General features: G+C 39.5%; 9 protein-coding genes across 9 annotated transcripts; 3 read left to right on the top strand and 6 right to left on the bottom strand.

Moving 5' to 3' along the window:
* Positions 1 to 227: 227 nt before the first annotated feature.
* PDR15 (ATP-binding cassette multidrug transporter PDR15) lies at positions 228 to 4,841 on the bottom strand (the record flags this gene model as incomplete). Its single annotated transcript, XM_033909736.1, has 1 exon — positions 228 to 4,841. The coding sequence occupies one exon, from the start codon at positions 4,839 to 4,841 to the stop codon at positions 228 to 230; it is 4,614 nt and encodes a 1,537-aa protein (XP_033765627.1).
* A 790-nt stretch (positions 4,842 to 5,631) lies between these two features.
* Positions 5,632 to 6,423, bottom strand: MRP20 (mitochondrial 54S ribosomal protein uL23m; the record flags this gene model as incomplete). Its single annotated transcript, XM_033909735.1, has 1 exon — positions 5,632 to 6,423. The coding sequence occupies one exon, from the start codon at positions 6,421 to 6,423 to the stop codon at positions 5,632 to 5,634; it is 792 nt and encodes a 263-aa protein (XP_033765626.1).
* A 468-nt stretch (positions 6,424 to 6,891) lies between these two features.
* RPB7 (DNA-directed RNA polymerase II subunit RPB7) lies at positions 6,892 to 7,407 on the top strand (the record flags this gene model as incomplete). The annotated part of the gene is made up of 1 exon (XM_033909734.1): positions 6,892 to 7,407. One exon carries the CDS (start codon positions 6,892 to 6,894, stop codon positions 7,405 to 7,407), a length of 516 nt encoding a protein of 171 aa, XP_033765625.1.
* Positions 7,408 to 7,916: 509 nt separating this feature from the next.
* On the bottom strand, positions 7,917 to 9,527 carry DIT1 (Dit1p; the record flags this gene model as incomplete). The annotated part of the gene is made up of 1 exon (XM_033909733.1): positions 7,917 to 9,527. One exon carries the CDS (start codon positions 9,525 to 9,527, stop codon positions 7,917 to 7,919), a length of 1,611 nt encoding a protein of 536 aa, XP_033765624.1.
* Positions 9,528 to 10,466: 939 nt separating this feature from the next.
* Positions 10,467 to 11,936, top strand: DIT2 (putative cytochrome P450; the record flags this gene model as incomplete). The annotated part of the gene is made up of 1 exon (XM_033909732.1): positions 10,467 to 11,936. One exon carries the CDS (start codon positions 10,467 to 10,469, stop codon positions 11,934 to 11,936), a length of 1,470 nt encoding a protein of 489 aa, XP_033765623.1.
* Positions 11,937 to 12,083: 147 nt separating this feature from the next.
* On the bottom strand, positions 12,084 to 13,106 carry URH1 (trifunctional uridine nucleosidase/nicotinamide riboside hydrolase/nicotinic acid riboside hydrolase; the record flags this gene model as incomplete). The annotated part of the gene is made up of 1 exon (XM_033909731.1): positions 12,084 to 13,106. The coding sequence occupies one exon, from the start codon at positions 13,104 to 13,106 to the stop codon at positions 12,084 to 12,086; it is 1,023 nt and encodes a 340-aa protein (XP_033765622.1).
* Positions 13,107 to 13,431: 325 nt separating this feature from the next.
* HPT1 (hypoxanthine phosphoribosyltransferase) lies at positions 13,432 to 14,097 on the bottom strand (the record flags this gene model as incomplete). Its single annotated transcript, XM_033909730.1, has 1 exon — positions 13,432 to 14,097. The coding sequence occupies one exon, from the start codon at positions 14,095 to 14,097 to the stop codon at positions 13,432 to 13,434; it is 666 nt and encodes a 221-aa protein (XP_033765621.1).
* Positions 14,098 to 14,747: 650 nt separating this feature from the next.
* UTP5 (Utp5p) lies at positions 14,748 to 16,679 on the bottom strand (the record flags this gene model as incomplete). Its single annotated transcript, XM_033909729.1, has 1 exon — positions 14,748 to 16,679. One exon carries the CDS (start codon positions 16,677 to 16,679, stop codon positions 14,748 to 14,750), a length of 1,932 nt encoding a protein of 643 aa, XP_033765620.1.
* A 572-nt stretch (positions 16,680 to 17,251) lies between these two features.
* On the top strand, positions 17,252 to 17,784 carry NCB2 (negative cofactor 2 transcription regulator complex subunit NCB2; the record flags this gene model as incomplete). The annotated part of the gene is made up of 2 exons (XM_033909728.1): positions 17,252 to 17,288; positions 17,381 to 17,784. The coding sequence occupies 2 exons, from the start codon at positions 17,252 to 17,254 to the stop codon at positions 17,782 to 17,784; spliced, it is 441 nt and encodes a 146-aa protein (XP_033765619.1).
* Between the last annotated feature and the right edge of the window lie 173 nt (positions 17,785 to 17,957).

The following is a 17,957-nucleotide window of genomic DNA, read 5'->3' as shown; positions in this document are numbered from 1 at the left end:
ACAAATAGAGCCAGGCTTTCTACTTGATGATTCGTCGAAAAGTGAACAAATAATACGTCGAGTACTTCTAAGCTTTAGCTTGAAGAAATGTCAGGTAGAGTGAAAACATTAAGCAATAGGTATTATTTTAATATTTATGAAAATTAGGTAATTTTCCTAAGTGGAAAAAAAAAATGAAATATAATAAAAAAAGAAAGATAATATAACTAAAAAAGGAAATAATTTCATTACTTCTTGGGCTTCTCGGAAATCTTACCGCTATTCTTAGGGACTCTGGATAACCAATATAAGAATGTTGCAGCGATATAATCAAAGGCAATATAGCAGATAAAAATACCGTAATTTCTCCATCTCCTGTAATAATGAGAACTGAAGGTGGCCAAGAAGGCATTTGTGGTAGATACCGCACAGAAACTACATATATCTGTTGCAGATGGGTCACCTAAGTAACCTGTTCCGGCCAATTTGATATATGATGCCATGTATTCTCCGCAGGTGGTACCGGATGGCGGAGTAAATTTTACCATTTCATAATCCGAACATTTGACATCCACATTAGCCACACCAACAGCTAATAATGCATCGATCATATAGGTTAGGGGTGATACTCTATACATAAAGATCCAAAATCTTGGCATGGCACTAGGGGTAGCCATAACACCACAGAAAGATAATGCCATTGTGAATAATAGCGTTCCCATATGTGCTGCTGTTTCAGCAACTTCATTGAAAGAAATCATCAACAAACCCATAGAACCAATGTAGACATAGAAGGCAATAGAAAATAACCAAAATAGAGCACCTCTCTCATGAAGTTGGCCAGCAGCTGAGGCATTCGCATAAAACCCAACTGCGTAATAGTAAATACAATAAGCAATCGTACCCGCCAAAATATTCCATGGGATTTCAACAACGATTTGAGAAAAGAAAAACGCAGCCCACGAAAATGTTCTTGAAGGCCGTTCTCTTGCTTCGTACAAATCCCTTTGCTGCACGAAAGATGGTAGGTACTGTTGTAGGATAGGATTGAAAATAACTGTGTACATGAATATTGATAACATTTGATTTTGTAGCCCTTGCAAACTTCTATCAGCCTTGAAAAATGTAAAACCAATAAAAACTTGATTGAAAATAGTCAAAATAAATTTCGACCATAAATAATCAGGGGATCTCCAGTATTGTTGAAACAAACGAATGGTAACCATTTTGAATTGGTAGTATAAAGATGCAGCAAACGGTTTATGTTCTTCTGCAGTTGGCTCTTTTGACCTGCTTGGCAAATTCTTTTCCATCCAATCCAGTTCCTCCTGGATAGCCTTGTATTCGTCTGAACTCCTCCAAGCTTCATTATAATCTTGACTGGCATGAGTACCAGGAGCAGCACCCACAACCTCCAACATCCATTCAGCAGGGTTGGCATCAGGTGGACATTTGTGAGCTCCTTTGCCTTCAAAATAATCAATCATAGTTTTACAACCTTCACCCAAATCGCCAAAATAAACAGTTTGACCTCCCTTCTGTAGAAATAATAATCTATCAAATTGTTGCATCAAGATAGCAGAAGGTTGATGGATAGTGCATAAAATTGCTTGGCCGTGGGTAGCTAGCTTTCTCATAAGTTGACAAGTGTCCCAAGCAGTTTGAGAATCCAGACCTGATGTTGGTTCATCCAAAAAGACCAAAAGTTTGGGCCGGGCCGCTAGTTCGACACCTATAGTAAGTCTTTTCCTCTGTTCAACATTTAAACCTTCACCTGCAACACCAACAACAGCATCTGAATATTTTTGCATTTCCAAAATTTTGATAACTTCTTCCACGTAATTATTCTTCTCCTCAATGGAAACCGACGAAGGCTGACGCAAATAAGCTGAAAATCTCAAAGATTCCCTTACTGTAGCTGTTTTCAAATGTAAATCTTGTTGTTGACAATAACCAATAGATCTAGGGAATGATTCATCACGGAGACGACCATCGACAAAAATATTACCGGTAATGACACCCATAGTGACTCTTTCAGCCAAACAATCTAATAAGGTTGTTTTACCTGCACCCGAAGCGCCCATTAAAGCAGTCAAAGTACCTGGTTTTACCCAACCATCTACGTTATTTAAGATACGTCTTTGACCACCTTTTATTGGAACGTCATAGCATAAGTCACGCCAGTGGAAAATTGCCTCGGATTTGGATAGTCCCAATCCGCCATTATCTGAAGAGCTATCCGATCCCTCGGAACTATCATCCAGTAATTTTTTCTCTGTAGTGGCGGAATCTGGAGAGCTGCCTGCATTATTTTCAACGTCTTTAGGTCTGTGCTTTTCTTCTAACTTACCTTCCTTTCTTAATTGCTTGATCTTAGATCTTAGGAAGACGACCATTTCTCCCTTTTGTTTAGCACCTTCATTATACTCACAAAGGATAAGATAAACAAAGAAAAAGAAAACAACGTAAGCCATACCAATACCAAACCCACGCCACTTGTGTTTATGCTCATAATCGTAACTTTCCTTCAAGAAATCATCACCTAACACATAGTCGTTACCAGGATAAGCACCAACAGCGGAACAAACACGTTGGGTACCTGCAATGTTCTGATAAGCAGGGCCGGCAGGGATGTACTGTGCACAGGGGAATCTTCGATCATGAAACTCATTAACCATTAAGGATTCAAATAGGTAGGCTAACGGATTGATATACCAAATCCAAATAGACCAACCTAGAATTTTGGTTTTTGGGATGGCAAACCCTGTATACATAGAAATTGCTAATAATAGCATCGAAGCGGGGACCATGGCCTCCTGTAAAGTCTTGGTCAAGGAACCAACACATCTAAACAGATGGGATAAGGTGAAAGTGGCGATGACATTAATTAAAAAATAAAAGAAAAAGACACCGCCGTTTCTCCTGAAATCAACTAAGAAATAAAAGATGATATTGAAGCAAACAGCAGTAATCAATTTTGGGGGCATTTCCGACAAGACAGACGCAAATGCGTCCGCACTTGGATGATACAAAGAATAAGTTCTGTGCTTTTCGGTTATAGGCCTTGTTTCATACAAACTGAAGATTTCCAAAAGACACGAAAATGCATTAAACAAAATGGCGAAAAACATTGCAGCACCGCGAAAGTAGAAAGTAGAAGTATCGTTTTTCTTCATCACTTTGTAAAACATAGAACCTAAGATGAAAGCCATGACAGAATTACCGATGACTTGCCACAGAGTGACACTGGCACTTTGCTTCATTCTCCAGAAATTTCTAATCAACAAATATTTGACTTGCATGCCATAGTTGACAACATATGGAGAGGAAGGTGGTGCCCTTTTTGCCTGCTTAGCGTGGTGAGCATCTTTGATGATATCGCGTGCTTCGTCTGTATTTGTCTTTAAAGTAGAGTCCACGTCCTTAATTAAACTTTTGTAGTTTTCTGACTGTAGCCAATATTCGGCCATATCCTTCGGCGTTTGAGGCACTTTGGTACCCTTTTCGATAAATTCTTTGCTGATAATTCTTTCAGTAGGACTTGTAATTGAAGTCAAGAAATCAGCAGTAGTTTGTCTGGGGGGGCAATAGTACCCCATGTCTTGGAAATATTTCTTGGCATCCTTAGCGGGCCCAAAATAAAGTTGGTAACCATCATCCAGGACACAGACCTTATCAAAAAGATTATAAGCATCCTGAGAACATTGATAGATGGCCACAGTAGCAGCAGTCTTCCCGATATCAGCTTGAGTTTTCAAAGCACGAATGAATTCTAAGGCAGTAGCAGAGTCCAAACCTCTGGTGGCATTATCCCAACATTGAAACTTGGCCCCACAGATTGCGACTTCCGCAATGGATACACGCTTTCTTTCACCACCAGAAACACCTCTGACCAGATCATCCCCGACCTTAGTGTCTCTGGTATGTGAAAGACCATAAGTGGCCATGGCAACTTCTGTCACGTGATTGGCATATGCTTCTCTATCCACCCCCTTGATACGATTTTGCGGCGTTTTCATTCTTGCGACGGTGAAAAGCGTTTGGTACACGGTAAGATGCGGTAAATGAATGTCTGATTCGGCATTGTAAACGACTTCCCCACGGTAATGCTTTCTAATATCCGAGCTAGACAAACCGTTGTAAGAGACTACAGAGTCTTTTGCGATTTTGAACCCGTGCGAGTTAGAAGATATGGATTTTAGCAGCGTGGTACAACCTGACCCTGGTCTACCAAGAACGACCAACAATTCACCAGGGTTAAGACAGCCATCCATGGGCTTCAAGATCTGGAAAGTGTCTTCCCCTTTACTAGGCTTCAGTAATCTAAGCCCTTTCGTAAGCAGCTTTGGTACGATGTTAGCGAAAGTGGACTGGTATGACACATCGGCAGAGTCTCCGGAGGCGCTTAGATTTTTCCATACACAGCCGAGCGAGTACGGCTTGTAGAAGTCTGGGTCCGAAGTACAAATGTTTGCCATGTTCTGTACCCACGCTGTACTGGAAAATTGATCACTGTTAGGGTCCAATTTGGGATTGTATCCCGGGGTGTCCGGGTTGGTGAACACCGGGTTTACCCCCTCCATGTCCGTGGAAAAGACGGATCTCGAGTCCGCATTGTGCGTATTATGGTTGCTGGAGATACTATTATGGTCGGTATTGTTTGAGTTAGCAGTATACAGTAAGCTCTGCGATGTGAGCGTTCTAGCCAACTCGTGCACCCTTTCCGCAGCTTCGCTATCGAAACCGCGATATGGATGTTGTCCAATGGATTGGGCAGCAGAGTTAGAGTTCGAGCTCGAGCTCGAGCTCGAACTCGAACTCTGCGAATTTCGTTCCTCTACGTCTCTGATATCTGACGACATAGGGTTTTGTTTGTTATATGTGTGTGTTTTATATATTCGTATAGCAACTATTGTATGATAGTAGTGGTGGTAATAGGATGTTAATAATAGTAGTATACTTGAACTGTGTATGACATATCTATAGAAAGACGAGCAAGTCTCTTTACAGCAGCACAAGAAGGCAATTTGGTCCCGGCAGAGAGCTGCTTCTTATATATTTTCTTAGATGTATATGCTCCCTTTTCGATCCCTACTACTTAAGCCTCGGGCAGCAGTAGCAGTACTATTCTCCCTCATCGTTCGACCTTCGTGCCACGCCTTATCCCCGGCACCGTGCGTCGCAGATCGGCCCCTCGCAGGCCCGCTCGAGACCCTCCGCGGAACGAGCATGCGGGACGGCCCCGCGCTCCCGTCTCCGCAGGTGTCTCCCCCAGATCCGTGCATTGCATTCCACGGAAGCGACCCTGAAAATAATAATAATAAGTGGAACAACCAATGTTCTCGCTCTTTGCAGCGAACGGAAACAAAGACGAACAAGAACACAAGTCACATTCCAGGGCAAGGGAAATAGATGCCATAACCGTTTTTTTTTTTCTTGCATAAAACCTATCCTGCTGTTATTTTTTATTGTGTGCGGTGCGGTACCTGTTCCACAGCCACGTCATGTATTTTGCGTCTATTGGAAAAAAGTGATATTCTTTTTTTTTTTCTTTTTTTGCTTAAAGAAGTTATTTAGTTTGCTGCGTATATACAGGGGCGAGGGGTACGTGATGTGTATTTGCGTGTGGGTTGAAGGTGGGAGGGGAATGTTCTAATGTAGATCTTCCACGTACCTGTTCAGGGCGATTAGCTTATCTGCTCGCTGCAGTTCAGCGGCGTAACGCTCTCGCTTATTGTCTATCTCTCGTTTCAAGAAGCGAGGTACAAAAGGCTGGGCCACTCTCTCGTAAGGCCCCACAACTCCCTCGAATGCTGTGCCAGGCTTGTTGGCGTCTGAGCCCAAGCAGTTAAGTCTTTCTTCACGGTATTTTTCCATGTTATCAGGCGTAGTGCTGTCCCAGAAGTTGTTTTCGTCCGGGCGGGGTTCGTCAGGCCAGATGAAGGGTTCTTCCATCTCGATGGTCATTTTCTTGATTTGTGGTTCTCTAAACCGTGTTGTTTGTAGGTTCATGCGGTTGAACTTTCCATGCAGTAGTTGCGTCGTGATGTTCATTGCCCTTAACCCGTAGATATGATAAAGATAGTCTCTGAGATCTAATTTATTGAATGATTTTGGGACGATGAATTTTGCTTGATACGGCGTGTGCTTCGCGTTAGGCCTCAATAGGATGATTCTGGCCTTAGGGAAGTAAACCCTGTTACCTCCAACTTTGAAATGCTCCTTTCCCTGCTCTACACCTGCCTTTGTCCACTTATAGATCCTCTCGCTTACGTTTATGTCTACTCCGCGAACATCGCCGCTTGTGCTAGGTTTTTTGGCCGAACTCTCCACCATTGAAGCCAATGATCTTATTGAAACCTGCTCCGGCTTGCAACTGCCCACTGCAAGTGTTTTTTTTAATGGATACAGCATATTTTTTGTTCCAACCGTCAATCGTGGCATGGTTACTGTTGATGTAGCGTACTTTTTATTTCTTTTTTTTTTTCCCTTTTGGACCTTGCTAGTTAAAACGCATTGCTTGTTATTAGCATTAGGTTCTCTATTAGAAATATACATTTCAAGTACCATACCACCGTTTTCCCTTCTTCATTGAGAAAATTCGTATAACACGATTACGTGTTATGTGATTTTGCGTTGGTTCCCATGGCTATTTTGAAAAATACAAGGAAAATGAATGTAGTTTTCCTATTTTTCAGTGAAAAAGCCAATAACATAGGCTAGCTTACTTCGTCGATTTATCCTCCAATATTAGGTCGAACAGGTTTGTCCACCTACCCCTTCTCCTAGAATATCATATACTTTCTTTTTTCGTTCCTCCCACCACATCCTTCTCCGTTGCAATTAGACATTGGGAAAGCCCAAGAATAGAAATACATTTCTAAAGACTGTAAAATAACTCAATTCCTCAGAATGTTTTTTATTAAAGACCTTTCGCTTAATATTACCCTTCATCCGTCCTTTTTTGGCCCCCGAATGAAGCAATATCTGAAGACAAAACTATTGGAAGAGGTTGAAGGTTCGTGTACGGGTAAATTCGGATATATCCTTTGTGTGCTAGACTACGATAATATAGATATTCAACGTGGAAGAATATTACCCACCGATGGGTCGGCTGAATTTAACGTGAAATATAGAGCAGTAGTTTTCAAACCATTCAAAGGGGAAGTAGTGGACGGTACAGTCGTTTCATGTTCTCAGCACGGGTTCGAAGTGCAAGTAGGCCCAATGAAAGTATTTGTGACAAAGCATCTGATGCCTCAAGATTTGACCTTTAATGCAGGTTCAAATCCTCCATCATACCAAAGTTCAGAAGATGTCATTACAATAAAAAGTAGAATTAGAGTTAAAATTGAAGGTTGTATTAGTCAAGTGAGTTCCATCCACGCAATCGGTAGTATCAAAGAAGATTATTTGGGTGCTATTTAATCAGTTGTCATCTCGCAACGCTTTCCTAAAAGCCCGTCTTCACCCATCATTATCATTCTCATTCCAAAAGAACTGTGCATGTTATTTGCAATACTTCATATACGCTCTGTATTATTAATAGTATCATTAATTACGTCAATTGAAATTCAAAATATTACCTTTGACAGCAACGTTCATTCTCTTGGATTACTTAGGGCGATTGCAGCGTCTCGGAATCATGTGTGTCACTGGAGACAATAAAAGAAAAGAAAAGAAAGACAAATATATATTGATTACTAATTTTCTAAGATAAAGAATCTAACCCCTGTGTTAATGGAAATGTAATTAATACTGTTTTGTGCAGTATTTTTTTCCTATATTGTTTAATCAAAAAGCATGTGTGAAATCATAGATTTTTGAAAATTAGAACAATGGGAGACAAACATAAAAAAATGAGAAAAAGAAAACGAACTAACTAATATTTAAGTAAAGGACAAAAAGTAAGCCGGTCTAGCGCTTCTGCTTTATCCTTAAGAGATTTTCTTGATAACGAAATGTCCCCCTTCTCCAATATCGAAACGAGTATCTTTCCATACACCGTCATACATACCCTTTTCAAGAGCATCCTTGATTACTTTTGATTTTGTCAGAAAATATTTTTCCTCTTCATCTTCCACTTTTACGACACAGTTATGCCAAGGTGTGGGAATATGTAAGAAATCTTCGAATTTGGGTTCATCAAGGTCTTCTAACGAACTGACAATGGAACACTGTTCGTTAGAGATTACTTTTATACCAAATTTGGGCCCGCTGTTAGTGTGCGCATGAATGGAAATTCTCAAATGATGAGGGAATATCAATTCCACTAGGTTCGAATAGGCGTCATTTCTCTTAATCATGTTAAACGCAATCGTTGAAATTATTTTCTTGAATTTTTTTCTGGAATAACTTTGGAAATGATCCAATAGAGATAAATCTTCCATCATAAAACGTGAAAACCCCCTATACAGATGCAACCTTGGATGGCCTTCTATAGCAATCTGCTTTCTCAAACGACCAGCGTCAGTATCACAGCCTTTCATCAAAATTTGTCTCGATAAGTCAGACTTGGGACAGATTTGAGTTCCCGTGTAGTGTTCAACTTCAATATCACTAACCCACTTTGAATCAAAAACTTCACTAGCTGCTCCGCTAAAGAACAAATCGTTCAAGCCGCAAAACCCAATAGCATCAACACCAGGTATAGCAACTCTTTCGTAAAGTTCGTGTAGTTTTGTCGTGTAAGTACTGACGACGTCATCATCGACCCCAATACAATCGGAAAAAACGTGACCATCGCTAACTATCCAAATCTTCATACCCGGTGGATATACTTCAACAAGATCTTGTGTGGCTTTTATCAATCTTTTCAAAGCGAGTTCTTCGCCTTTATCAGGAACAGAACCATACACTTTTTGCTCATTAGATGACTTGCATGGAAAAGCTGGCAAGATACACTCAATTCTCAGATATCGATCGGTAAAATATCTTGAACGTTCCATGAAGTAATCACGGCCACCAAAATTCCATTGATCATTGACAATTGTGTTTTTCAGATTTTTCTCAAAAAAATCAGCAAATAATTCGTGATATTTAACTTCTTTGGCTACAATTGGCTGTTCACTTAAAGATAACCGAGATTGATCTAAAATGTGATATACGAACCAGTTGTTGAAAGAATTTTCATTTTCAACCGTTGTAACACAACCACGAATTTGGTGTTCGTCATCACGTGTATATTCAGAAATCTTTATTGCCACTCCTAAATTATTGGTAAATTTGTTTGCTAGTGGAGCTGGCAAAATTTTTTGAGAAACCCTTTCACTTATTTCGGATCCTGAACAATCCAAACTAGCAATAGTGTTAATGAAAGCGGGCCATTGGTCTCCAAATTTGCAATTCTGTTTTTCCTCTAAAGAGTAAAAATCATCATTTTTGTCGCTTCTGCAATACAGGGCCAGAAATTTACTATATGTGGACAAATCGGCCCCATTATGAGGAATGTCAATATCTTTCAACGTGTCAGTCGATGAAGAAAACGAAGAAGCAGGTGGTGATGTTGATTGCTCAGAGCTTAAGGGCAAATTGCTAGTGAATGTCATTTTTGCTAATATTTCAAAGTTTTCCCGAGTAAAAATATTAACAGACTGTTTATTTTACGACAAACTTCGCAAAAGAACACCATTTATGTAAAAATTAATGCCAATATTTATACATTATTTTTGCTGCAGAACCTAATTTCAGAAAATTTTTTTCAACATCATGGGGGACTATACCCTTTTGCAAATTTACGATATACTACCCATTACAAGCAATGTAGTCAAATTGCAACCAAACTCGTGAGGGGCTCAGTGATATAAAATGAAATAAGAATTTTCAGCACGCGATGTCAGGGATTGTGTGCCATGCATGCATGTAAATACGAGCAGTTTTTTTTACGTTCCCTTATTTGTAAGGGGTTCCTGATTCCCTTTCTTCGATCAATTCTCTTGAGATTGTTGTACAAATTTGATCACATTATCAGAGAACAACAAACTCCGATGCTTACTTGCCCCTTAAATCCTCTCATTATTCTTCATCGATGTTGCATATTGTACCGTATTTTGTCATAGACGAGGGTCCCGTAAGGCGCTTTTTTTTTATTTTTTCTTGGCAAGAGAACCCTTTTATTTATGGCCAGACGCGCATCGCAAAAAAAAAGGTAAACATTAATATTTTCCCTCCAGGGACTCTCAATAAAAAGACACTAACATGCATTATCAAATTGAGAAACAATTACGTGTTTCGCCCCTCATTATTTCCCCGATACAACTTACTTTGCATTTCTTTCGATGAATGCAACAATTTCTATTTTTCCCTGAAAATTACGAGCTACGAAACATAGGGGAATAGCGGGCCATCTGGTTCTGAAAAGTATATTAGGTAGCACAAAAATTTACTTTATTTTTATTTGGAATGTTTTTTGGTTTTTCGACTACTTTCAGCGTCTTTGCGAGATAGATGGTTAAGACTAAGGAACAAAATTGAAAAACGAATTAAAAATGGAGTTATTTAAGCTTCTGGGGTTAATTTTATTTCTTACCATTTCCTATATCGCCTTTGCGATTATTGTCCCTCCTCTGAATTTTCCCAAAAATATACCCACCATCCCATTTTACGTGGTATTCTTACCGGTGGTATTTCCCATTGATCAGACGGAACTATATGATCTATATATTAGAGAATCAATGGAAAAATACGGCGCTGTGAAATTTTTCTTTGGTTCACGCTGGAACATTCTCGTTTCTCGTTCTGAGTATCTAGCACAAATATTCAAAGATGAGGATACTTTTGCGAAGAGCGGCAATCAGAAGAAAATTCCATACAGTGCTCTCGCCGCTTATACAGGGGATAACGTCATTAGCGCGCATGGTGCAGTTTGGAGGGACTACAGAAATGCTGTGACAAATGGGCTGCAGCATTTTGACGATACACCTATATTCAAAAATGCGAAGCTTTTATGCACTTTGATTAAAAGAAGACTTCAAGAAGGACAGCTTTCAATCCAGATGGGGCCTTTATCTCAGAGATTGGCATTGGATAACATTTCTCAGGTCGCCCTTGGATTCGATTTTGGTACTTTAAAACATGAAAAAAATGCTTTTCATGAGCATTTAATTCGTATCAAGAAGCAAATATTTCATCCATTCTTTTTAACTTTTCCATTCCTTGATTTACTTCCAATTCCTTCAAGAAAAAAGGCTTTCAAGGATGTTGCTAGTTTTAGAGAGCTTCTCGTCAAAAGAGTCCAAGATGAATTGGTTAATACTTATAAATTTGAACAAACGACTTTTGCCGCTAGTGATCTCATTCGAGCTCATAATAACGAAATAATCGACTACAGACAGTTGACCGACAACATCGTCATCATCCTTGTTGCTGGCCACGAAAACCCGCAGTTGCTGTTTAGTACTTCATTATACCTTCTGGCTAAATATTCAAATGTGTGGCAGGAGAGGCTCAGACAGGAAGTAAATGGCGTCACAGATCCAAAAATCTTAGCCGATTTACCCCTATTAAACGCGTTTCTTTTGGAAGCAGTAAGATTGTATCCTCCTTTGAGCACCATTATCAATAGGTGCACTACTAGAACATGCAAACTGGGGCCAGAAATTGTTATACCCAAGGGTGTATATGTAGGATACAACAATTTTGGAACATCACATGATCCTAGAACTTGGGGCGCAACTGCAGATGATTTTAAACCAGAAAGGTGGGGTTCAGATATTGAAACTATAAGGAAAAACTGGAGAATGGCCAAGAACAGATGTTCTGTGACCGGGTTTCATGGAGGCCGAAGAGCATGCTTGGGAGAAAAATTGGCTTTAACAGAAATGAGGATTACATTAGCTGAAATGTTGAAACAGTTTCGATGGAGCCTTGACCCTGAATGGGAAGAAAAACTAACTCCTGCAGGGCCTCTTTGTCCTTTAAATTTGAAGTTAAAATTCACCGAAAATATAACGGAATAAATATATAATATGTAGACTTGTATATATACATATATATATGTACACAATTGCCACAACTTTTAGGAAATTTTTTTTTGCATCCAGTAAAAGCGGAAGGAATATAACTTGGTCAAAGGCAAGTGAGAGAAAACTTGGATAATACTGTTCTTATCCAATCGTTGACATTTTGTCTGCTCTATTTAACGCTGCAAAAATCTGATTCCAAAAGTACTGGATATTCAAATCTAGACCAACTATTGTACCAACATCGCCGTCGCTTGGATATTCCTCCTCAATGATAATTTTCCCTGAGTTTTCATTAAAAACATCATCAATGCAAGATATGTTCATTCTCTTGTAATGAAATCCGACTGCAGACAATGGATCCCATCCATAAAATTCTAAAAGTGGCATCAAAGCCACCGGATCATGTATAGGTGGGCCTGATTCAAAACCTTGCATATCCTTGTAAGTATGAGCAAAAAATTGAAAAAGTTCGAAAAACAATTCTCGTAACTTGGAGTTATTCTTTTCGTTGTATATCGTTTCGTTAACTTTATAGGTGGCTATGGCCTTGTGAGTTAAATTTAAAGGCACTACTATACATTTATCCTTCACATCAGGATCACGGAATATGGCATTCGCTGCGTCAGGATCAATCCAAATGTTGAATTCTGCGGAAAGGTTTGGATTACAGTTTCCTAGACCATGTAGGCCACCCCCCATAATGCTAATATATTTGATAGATTTCTTTAGATATGGCTTACACCTAAAAACTGTAGCTAATGTAGTGAGTGCACCAGTGGACACAAAGGATATCTCACCATCATTAGCTAGTATTGCTTCTTCAATGGCCTCAATATAGGTTTTATCAGTTCTTGCTTCAAACGTCGGTTTAGGTAGTAATGAAGTGCCGTCTAACCCTGATATACCATGAATATCAGGTGCATAATGAGGCTCTCTTTTCCAAGGCTTCTGTGCACCTTTATAAACCGGAATCGCCTGTGCTTTGCCCATTGCAGTCAAAAGAGATCGGGCGTTATAATCAGTATTTTCGGGTGGTGCGTTACCAAAACACGTGCTGATTCCTAGAAGATTGAAAGCTGGATGAAAACAGCCTAATAAAATGGCTATGGCATCATCATGACCAGGATCACAATCTAGCCATATGGGTATTTTACTAATAGTCATCCTCTATTTTTAACAGCTGTTGATTATTTGCTCCCAAACCCTTTCCTAGCCTTTGAAGATGAAAGAAATCAGCCGATTTAATAAGTTTCGAGAAGTAGAAAACCTGCAGGTTGCATCAAAATGGGATGTCACGTATGTGTCAAATATCCCGTTACGTGGTGCCGAACAGAGGAAAACATAGTCGCGCCCGAGAGGTTACTGCTGAGGCTATGGGAATAAACTTTAAGATAATAATTAGTTATACGTATACATATGGTCACAGTTATACGGATTGTCTATTGTACATGTTCTGTTGTATGTTTGAAATTACTGAAGGATATGCTTATCATTGCTTGTGTTCTTGTTCAGGAATGAAAATGTCATTGCCTTGTTCGATTGCCATTCTAGTATGGAAAACAATATCAGTAGATTCCCATGGATATGCATACCATTTGTCTGGGACAGTCTTGGCTGCAAAATAACGGTTCTTGTCATTCAACATTTCAGCAGGTAAGTCTGCCTTCTTTGGCTTTTGCTTATCATGTAAAACAAAAATCCCGAAGTTCGTTTTCATCTCTGGAGATTTTTCAATATCTATATTTTTGGCCTTTGCCTGTTCAGCAGCATCCTTCTCCAGTTCACTTAAAGCGTAATGAAGTGTGGTACGGGTGTCATCGACTTCGTCAACGATAAGAACGTTCTTGCCAACTAGATCTAATTTACATTGTTCGTAATCAATCCATTGCGTTCTGCTAACTTTAACACCAACTTCTTCAACCTCTGAGCCTACACTGTTCAAATCTTCGTACAAGGACAAAATAATAGCAAAAATTCTAATCGTTGGCACACCGGGTTCCTTTAGAAATGTACGTAAGATTCTAGCAGGAATGAAACCACCACCACCGATGGCAATGATTAAGTCCGGCTTGAAATTCTTAATCCTCTCAGCGGATACTTGACATAATTGATGTACGTTATTGTACGAGATGTATTGTTTATCATTTGCAGACATTATGGGAACGGAATGGTTATAATAAACACGAACACTAATATAAAATAAGAAAGATTGCAAGGGACTACATCGTGTTACTCCAGCTAGATGAAGAATATAAGAAAAAGTTTAGCAAACCAATTTGTGAAGGAGGAACAAAATCTAACGGAAATTGAGCTTATCAGACACGCTTAAATACAAAATTCTATTGCAGCTCATCGCTACCCGATTTGGGACAAGTGGAGGGGGAAAAATTTTTTTTTCTTTCTTTCCACAGTTAACGCGAAAAATAGAGAGAAAAATGAAAGAAGTCAAACAAACGGAAATGTTATTAATTGAATTCTGTTTTAATTAATTTTCTCAGAAGTGAAGAAAGAAGTGACTCGGAAGAAATATGTACTGCCGTTTCTTCGTTATCCAAGCCATGATTGTGACGCAAAAATGGAGTGCTTGATTTTCCAGACGACCTCGCTGTTAACGATGCCAAATACAGTTCAAAAGGATGGACGATTGTGGGGGTTCGTTTGACATATCTTCTTTGCGTGGGATACTCTCATAATTTTCTTTTTTTCTTTTCTTACATTATGTGGTGAACTCTATATAAATATTTATGTGCCTAGAGATTATTTTTGTATTTTGATGCGTGAATGCATTTTTATGCATGATATCCTCTATTCCATCTCAACATCACTATAGCCGGCTTCCTCCTCGTCATGGTTGGTCTGCTCCCTTTCTGAGCGGCCATCTTGCTTCGATGAGGCATGCTTCTCTTCCTCTTCGCTGTCACTATCACCTTCTTCGTCTTCACTTTCATAAGATTCTTCGCCATCCTCTATAAGACCGGCATCATCGAGCTCTTCATTATATTCGACGTCGTCTTCATCTTCTTCGACAACTGGTTCTGATGAATACATGTCACCTGTTTCTAAATTCAAAGACTTGAATTTATTGATAGTACAGTCTAACCTGGCATCCAGTGCTAGTAGTCTTGGTAATAAATCGGAACGCCTTTTCAGGGTGGAATGCAACGACGATAAAGTGGACATCAAATTTGGAATGGAAACCAAATAGCCACCGTGTATGATCAAGCACCATTTCACCCATACGTTTAACGGACCTTGACGGTGAGTTTGTCTGGCAATCCTCTCTGCCAACCTTTCTAAGAGAATGACAGCCAGCGCTGGTTTCAAACGGAATATAGTATCTCTGATGACTCTCTCGTCACGATTATTGAGCACTGTTTCCAATAGTGAATGGTCGTTTGATTGTAATGCTTGCGACAAAATTACTGTTACTGTACCTGTTGTCGTGGCAGTCTTGAGATTAGAACCTTTCAAATTAGTTTTTTTCCCGTTAAGCCTAGCAATGGTGCTTGATTCTAGCTTATCGCCGAAAGTCTCTGTTAGTAGTTCATTGGCCTGCGGGGACTTGGCCTGCTCTTGCTCGAAAGAAGTCAATTCTCTTTCCCAACTCTTTATAGCGTCATCAACATGCTTGAAGTTATCTCCAGAAGTGACTCTCGCATTACCTTCGACGTAGTTGGTGGCTGAAGCCAGATCTTTACCATGCAAGTCACGATCAGCGGACTTATTTTTAGTACTCCAATTTAGGGAAATTTCGACGGTGTATTCATTGGGAATTTCTCTCCACTGCAAGTTCTTGAAGTAAGGCATTGTAGCATTTTGTAACCATGATACGTTCAAAAGTTCTTTATTAATAAACGCGTTATAAATCGGAACTTTCCTGCCGTCTTTACTGGCGATTTGAATCTTCTTGTTAGATTTTTTTGACTTGTTGCCTCTCTTCTTCGTTGAGTTCGATACCAATGGATCAACAAAAATTTCCAGGCTACCATCCTCAGTAGTGACTGCGATAGAATCAGCTTGACCTGAATGGGACAACTCTTTGATATCTGATTCGGCCACAAGGACGCATTTGGTCATGCCGGAATGAATATCATATACGTTCAAGAATCTATCACTGTCTGCACCTGATATGAAAAAATCGTTAGTTATAATTTGCAACGTCGACACTGGAGATACATGACCTGGAAATGTCATTACGACTTTTTTCTCTTCGATATCGATTAAAGAAATGGAATGGGATGCAACCAAAAGTTGTGTGGCAGAATTTCCCGCGGGAACAATGGCTAATTTATTCAATTGAACGCAGTTGTTTATTTTAAAATGTTGTAACAGTTTAAATTGTAAAAGATCAAATTGATAGAACGCGTCGCTGGAGTCGATACACCACAGTTGGTTACCAATCAAATCTATGTCTTTGATTTCGTAAGAATTTCCTGTAGTGAATTTATACGTGACTTCGTTAGCCAACACGGAATATAGCCAGATTTCACCGTTATTCATACCTAATATAATGGTCACTGTATCGGAAGAAGCTAGGGTTACCCATTTTAAGCATGTAACCTGCAATTTTGAGTCCTCCAAATACAGAAAGTTCTCATTCCATACTGTATCGACTCCGGAGGAAGTGGCCCTCTGGGTGGGCTGTACACCAACACGTTGCTTGTCTAAAGCTACAGTGACATAACACAAATATTGACCTGATGGGTCGTAAGCGGACTGTAGAACAGGAGAATCCATCGGTACTAAACAATTATAATGCAAAAGTCCCTTCTGCCCTCTTGCTAAGCCAATTATAAACTATTTACCTTCTGCATCTTTATTTACATACATATATTCAATACTGATTAATTTTTTCACCTCATCGCTTCACCTGCGAAAAGACATTAGAAAAAGAAATGAAAAAATTGGATAAAATTTTTTTGTCAAAAAGCTCATCCCCGTGTTAAATGACATACCAAGAATAAGGGGAACAGTACAATAAGTCCAACACAGCTAATGGAAAGAGATGCCTTTACTATGCAGTGCAACCTATTCATTCCGTAACTCGACAGCAAAAACTGCGAACATGCTTAGCCAGCTCCGAGTCTCTTATCTTTGACGCAATGCAGGATGTGCAATTAATAGTTTCACCACCTTAAAACGCCCAGCCCGCTGCTCTCTCCCTCCTATATAAATGGAAGCGGTTTTGGCCGCGCTTTTCGCCCTCTGCTCGCCTTGTCGTCTTCTGTCGTGTAGAGTTACCAGTATAAGGTAGGCAAGAAGAAATCATAACGACACCTACTGATACAATTGTACTCATTAATTAATTGATGGCTGGAGACTCCGATAATGTGTCGCTTCCCAAGGGTATGTTAGTTATATTGTCGTTGCATAACTCAAGCTTTGACGCAAGTACTGTGCGGTTGTACTAACCTGGAGAAAATATTGAATGACTTTAGCGACTGTGCAAAAGATGATATCTGAAATACTGGACCAGGACTTGATGTTCACCAAGGACGCAAGAGAAATAATCATCAACTCCGGTATAGAATTCATAATGATTCTGTCCTCAATGGCTTCCGAAATGGCGGACAACGAGGCTAAGAAAACCATAGCACCCGAGCACGTGATCAAAGCACTAGAAGAGTTGGAGTATAACGAGTTTATACCATTTTTAGAGGAGATATTATTGAATTTCAAGGGCTCCCAAAAAGTCAAAGAAACTAGGGATTCTAAGTTCAAGAAGTCAGGTCTCTCGGAAGAAGAACTGCTACGACAACAAGAGGAGTTATTTAGACAGTCAAGGTCTAGATTGCACCACAATAGTGTATCGGATCCGGTTAAATCGGAGGATTCTTCTTGAAATGGAAAGTTTTAAACAAAATAATGCTATACACGAGAATAAACCACATGGGAAATGTTAAACGCATGCATGTATGTAATAAAAACGAAGGCAAATCCTGAAAAAAAAAACAAAAAAAAAACAAAAAAGAAACAACTTTTTATATTTGTATATTAGAGTATAAACTAATATCC

The sequence above is a fragment of the Saccharomyces paradoxus genome, chromosome IV, assembly GCF_002079055.1.
Source record: "Saccharomyces paradoxus chromosome IV, complete sequence".
In the NCBI taxonomy this organism is placed as follows: domain Eukaryota; kingdom Fungi; phylum Ascomycota; class Saccharomycetes; order Saccharomycetales; family Saccharomycetaceae; genus Saccharomyces; species Saccharomyces paradoxus.
Note: the sequence above shows the minus strand (reverse complement) of the source record. Positions and strands in the feature narration are given on the sequence as shown.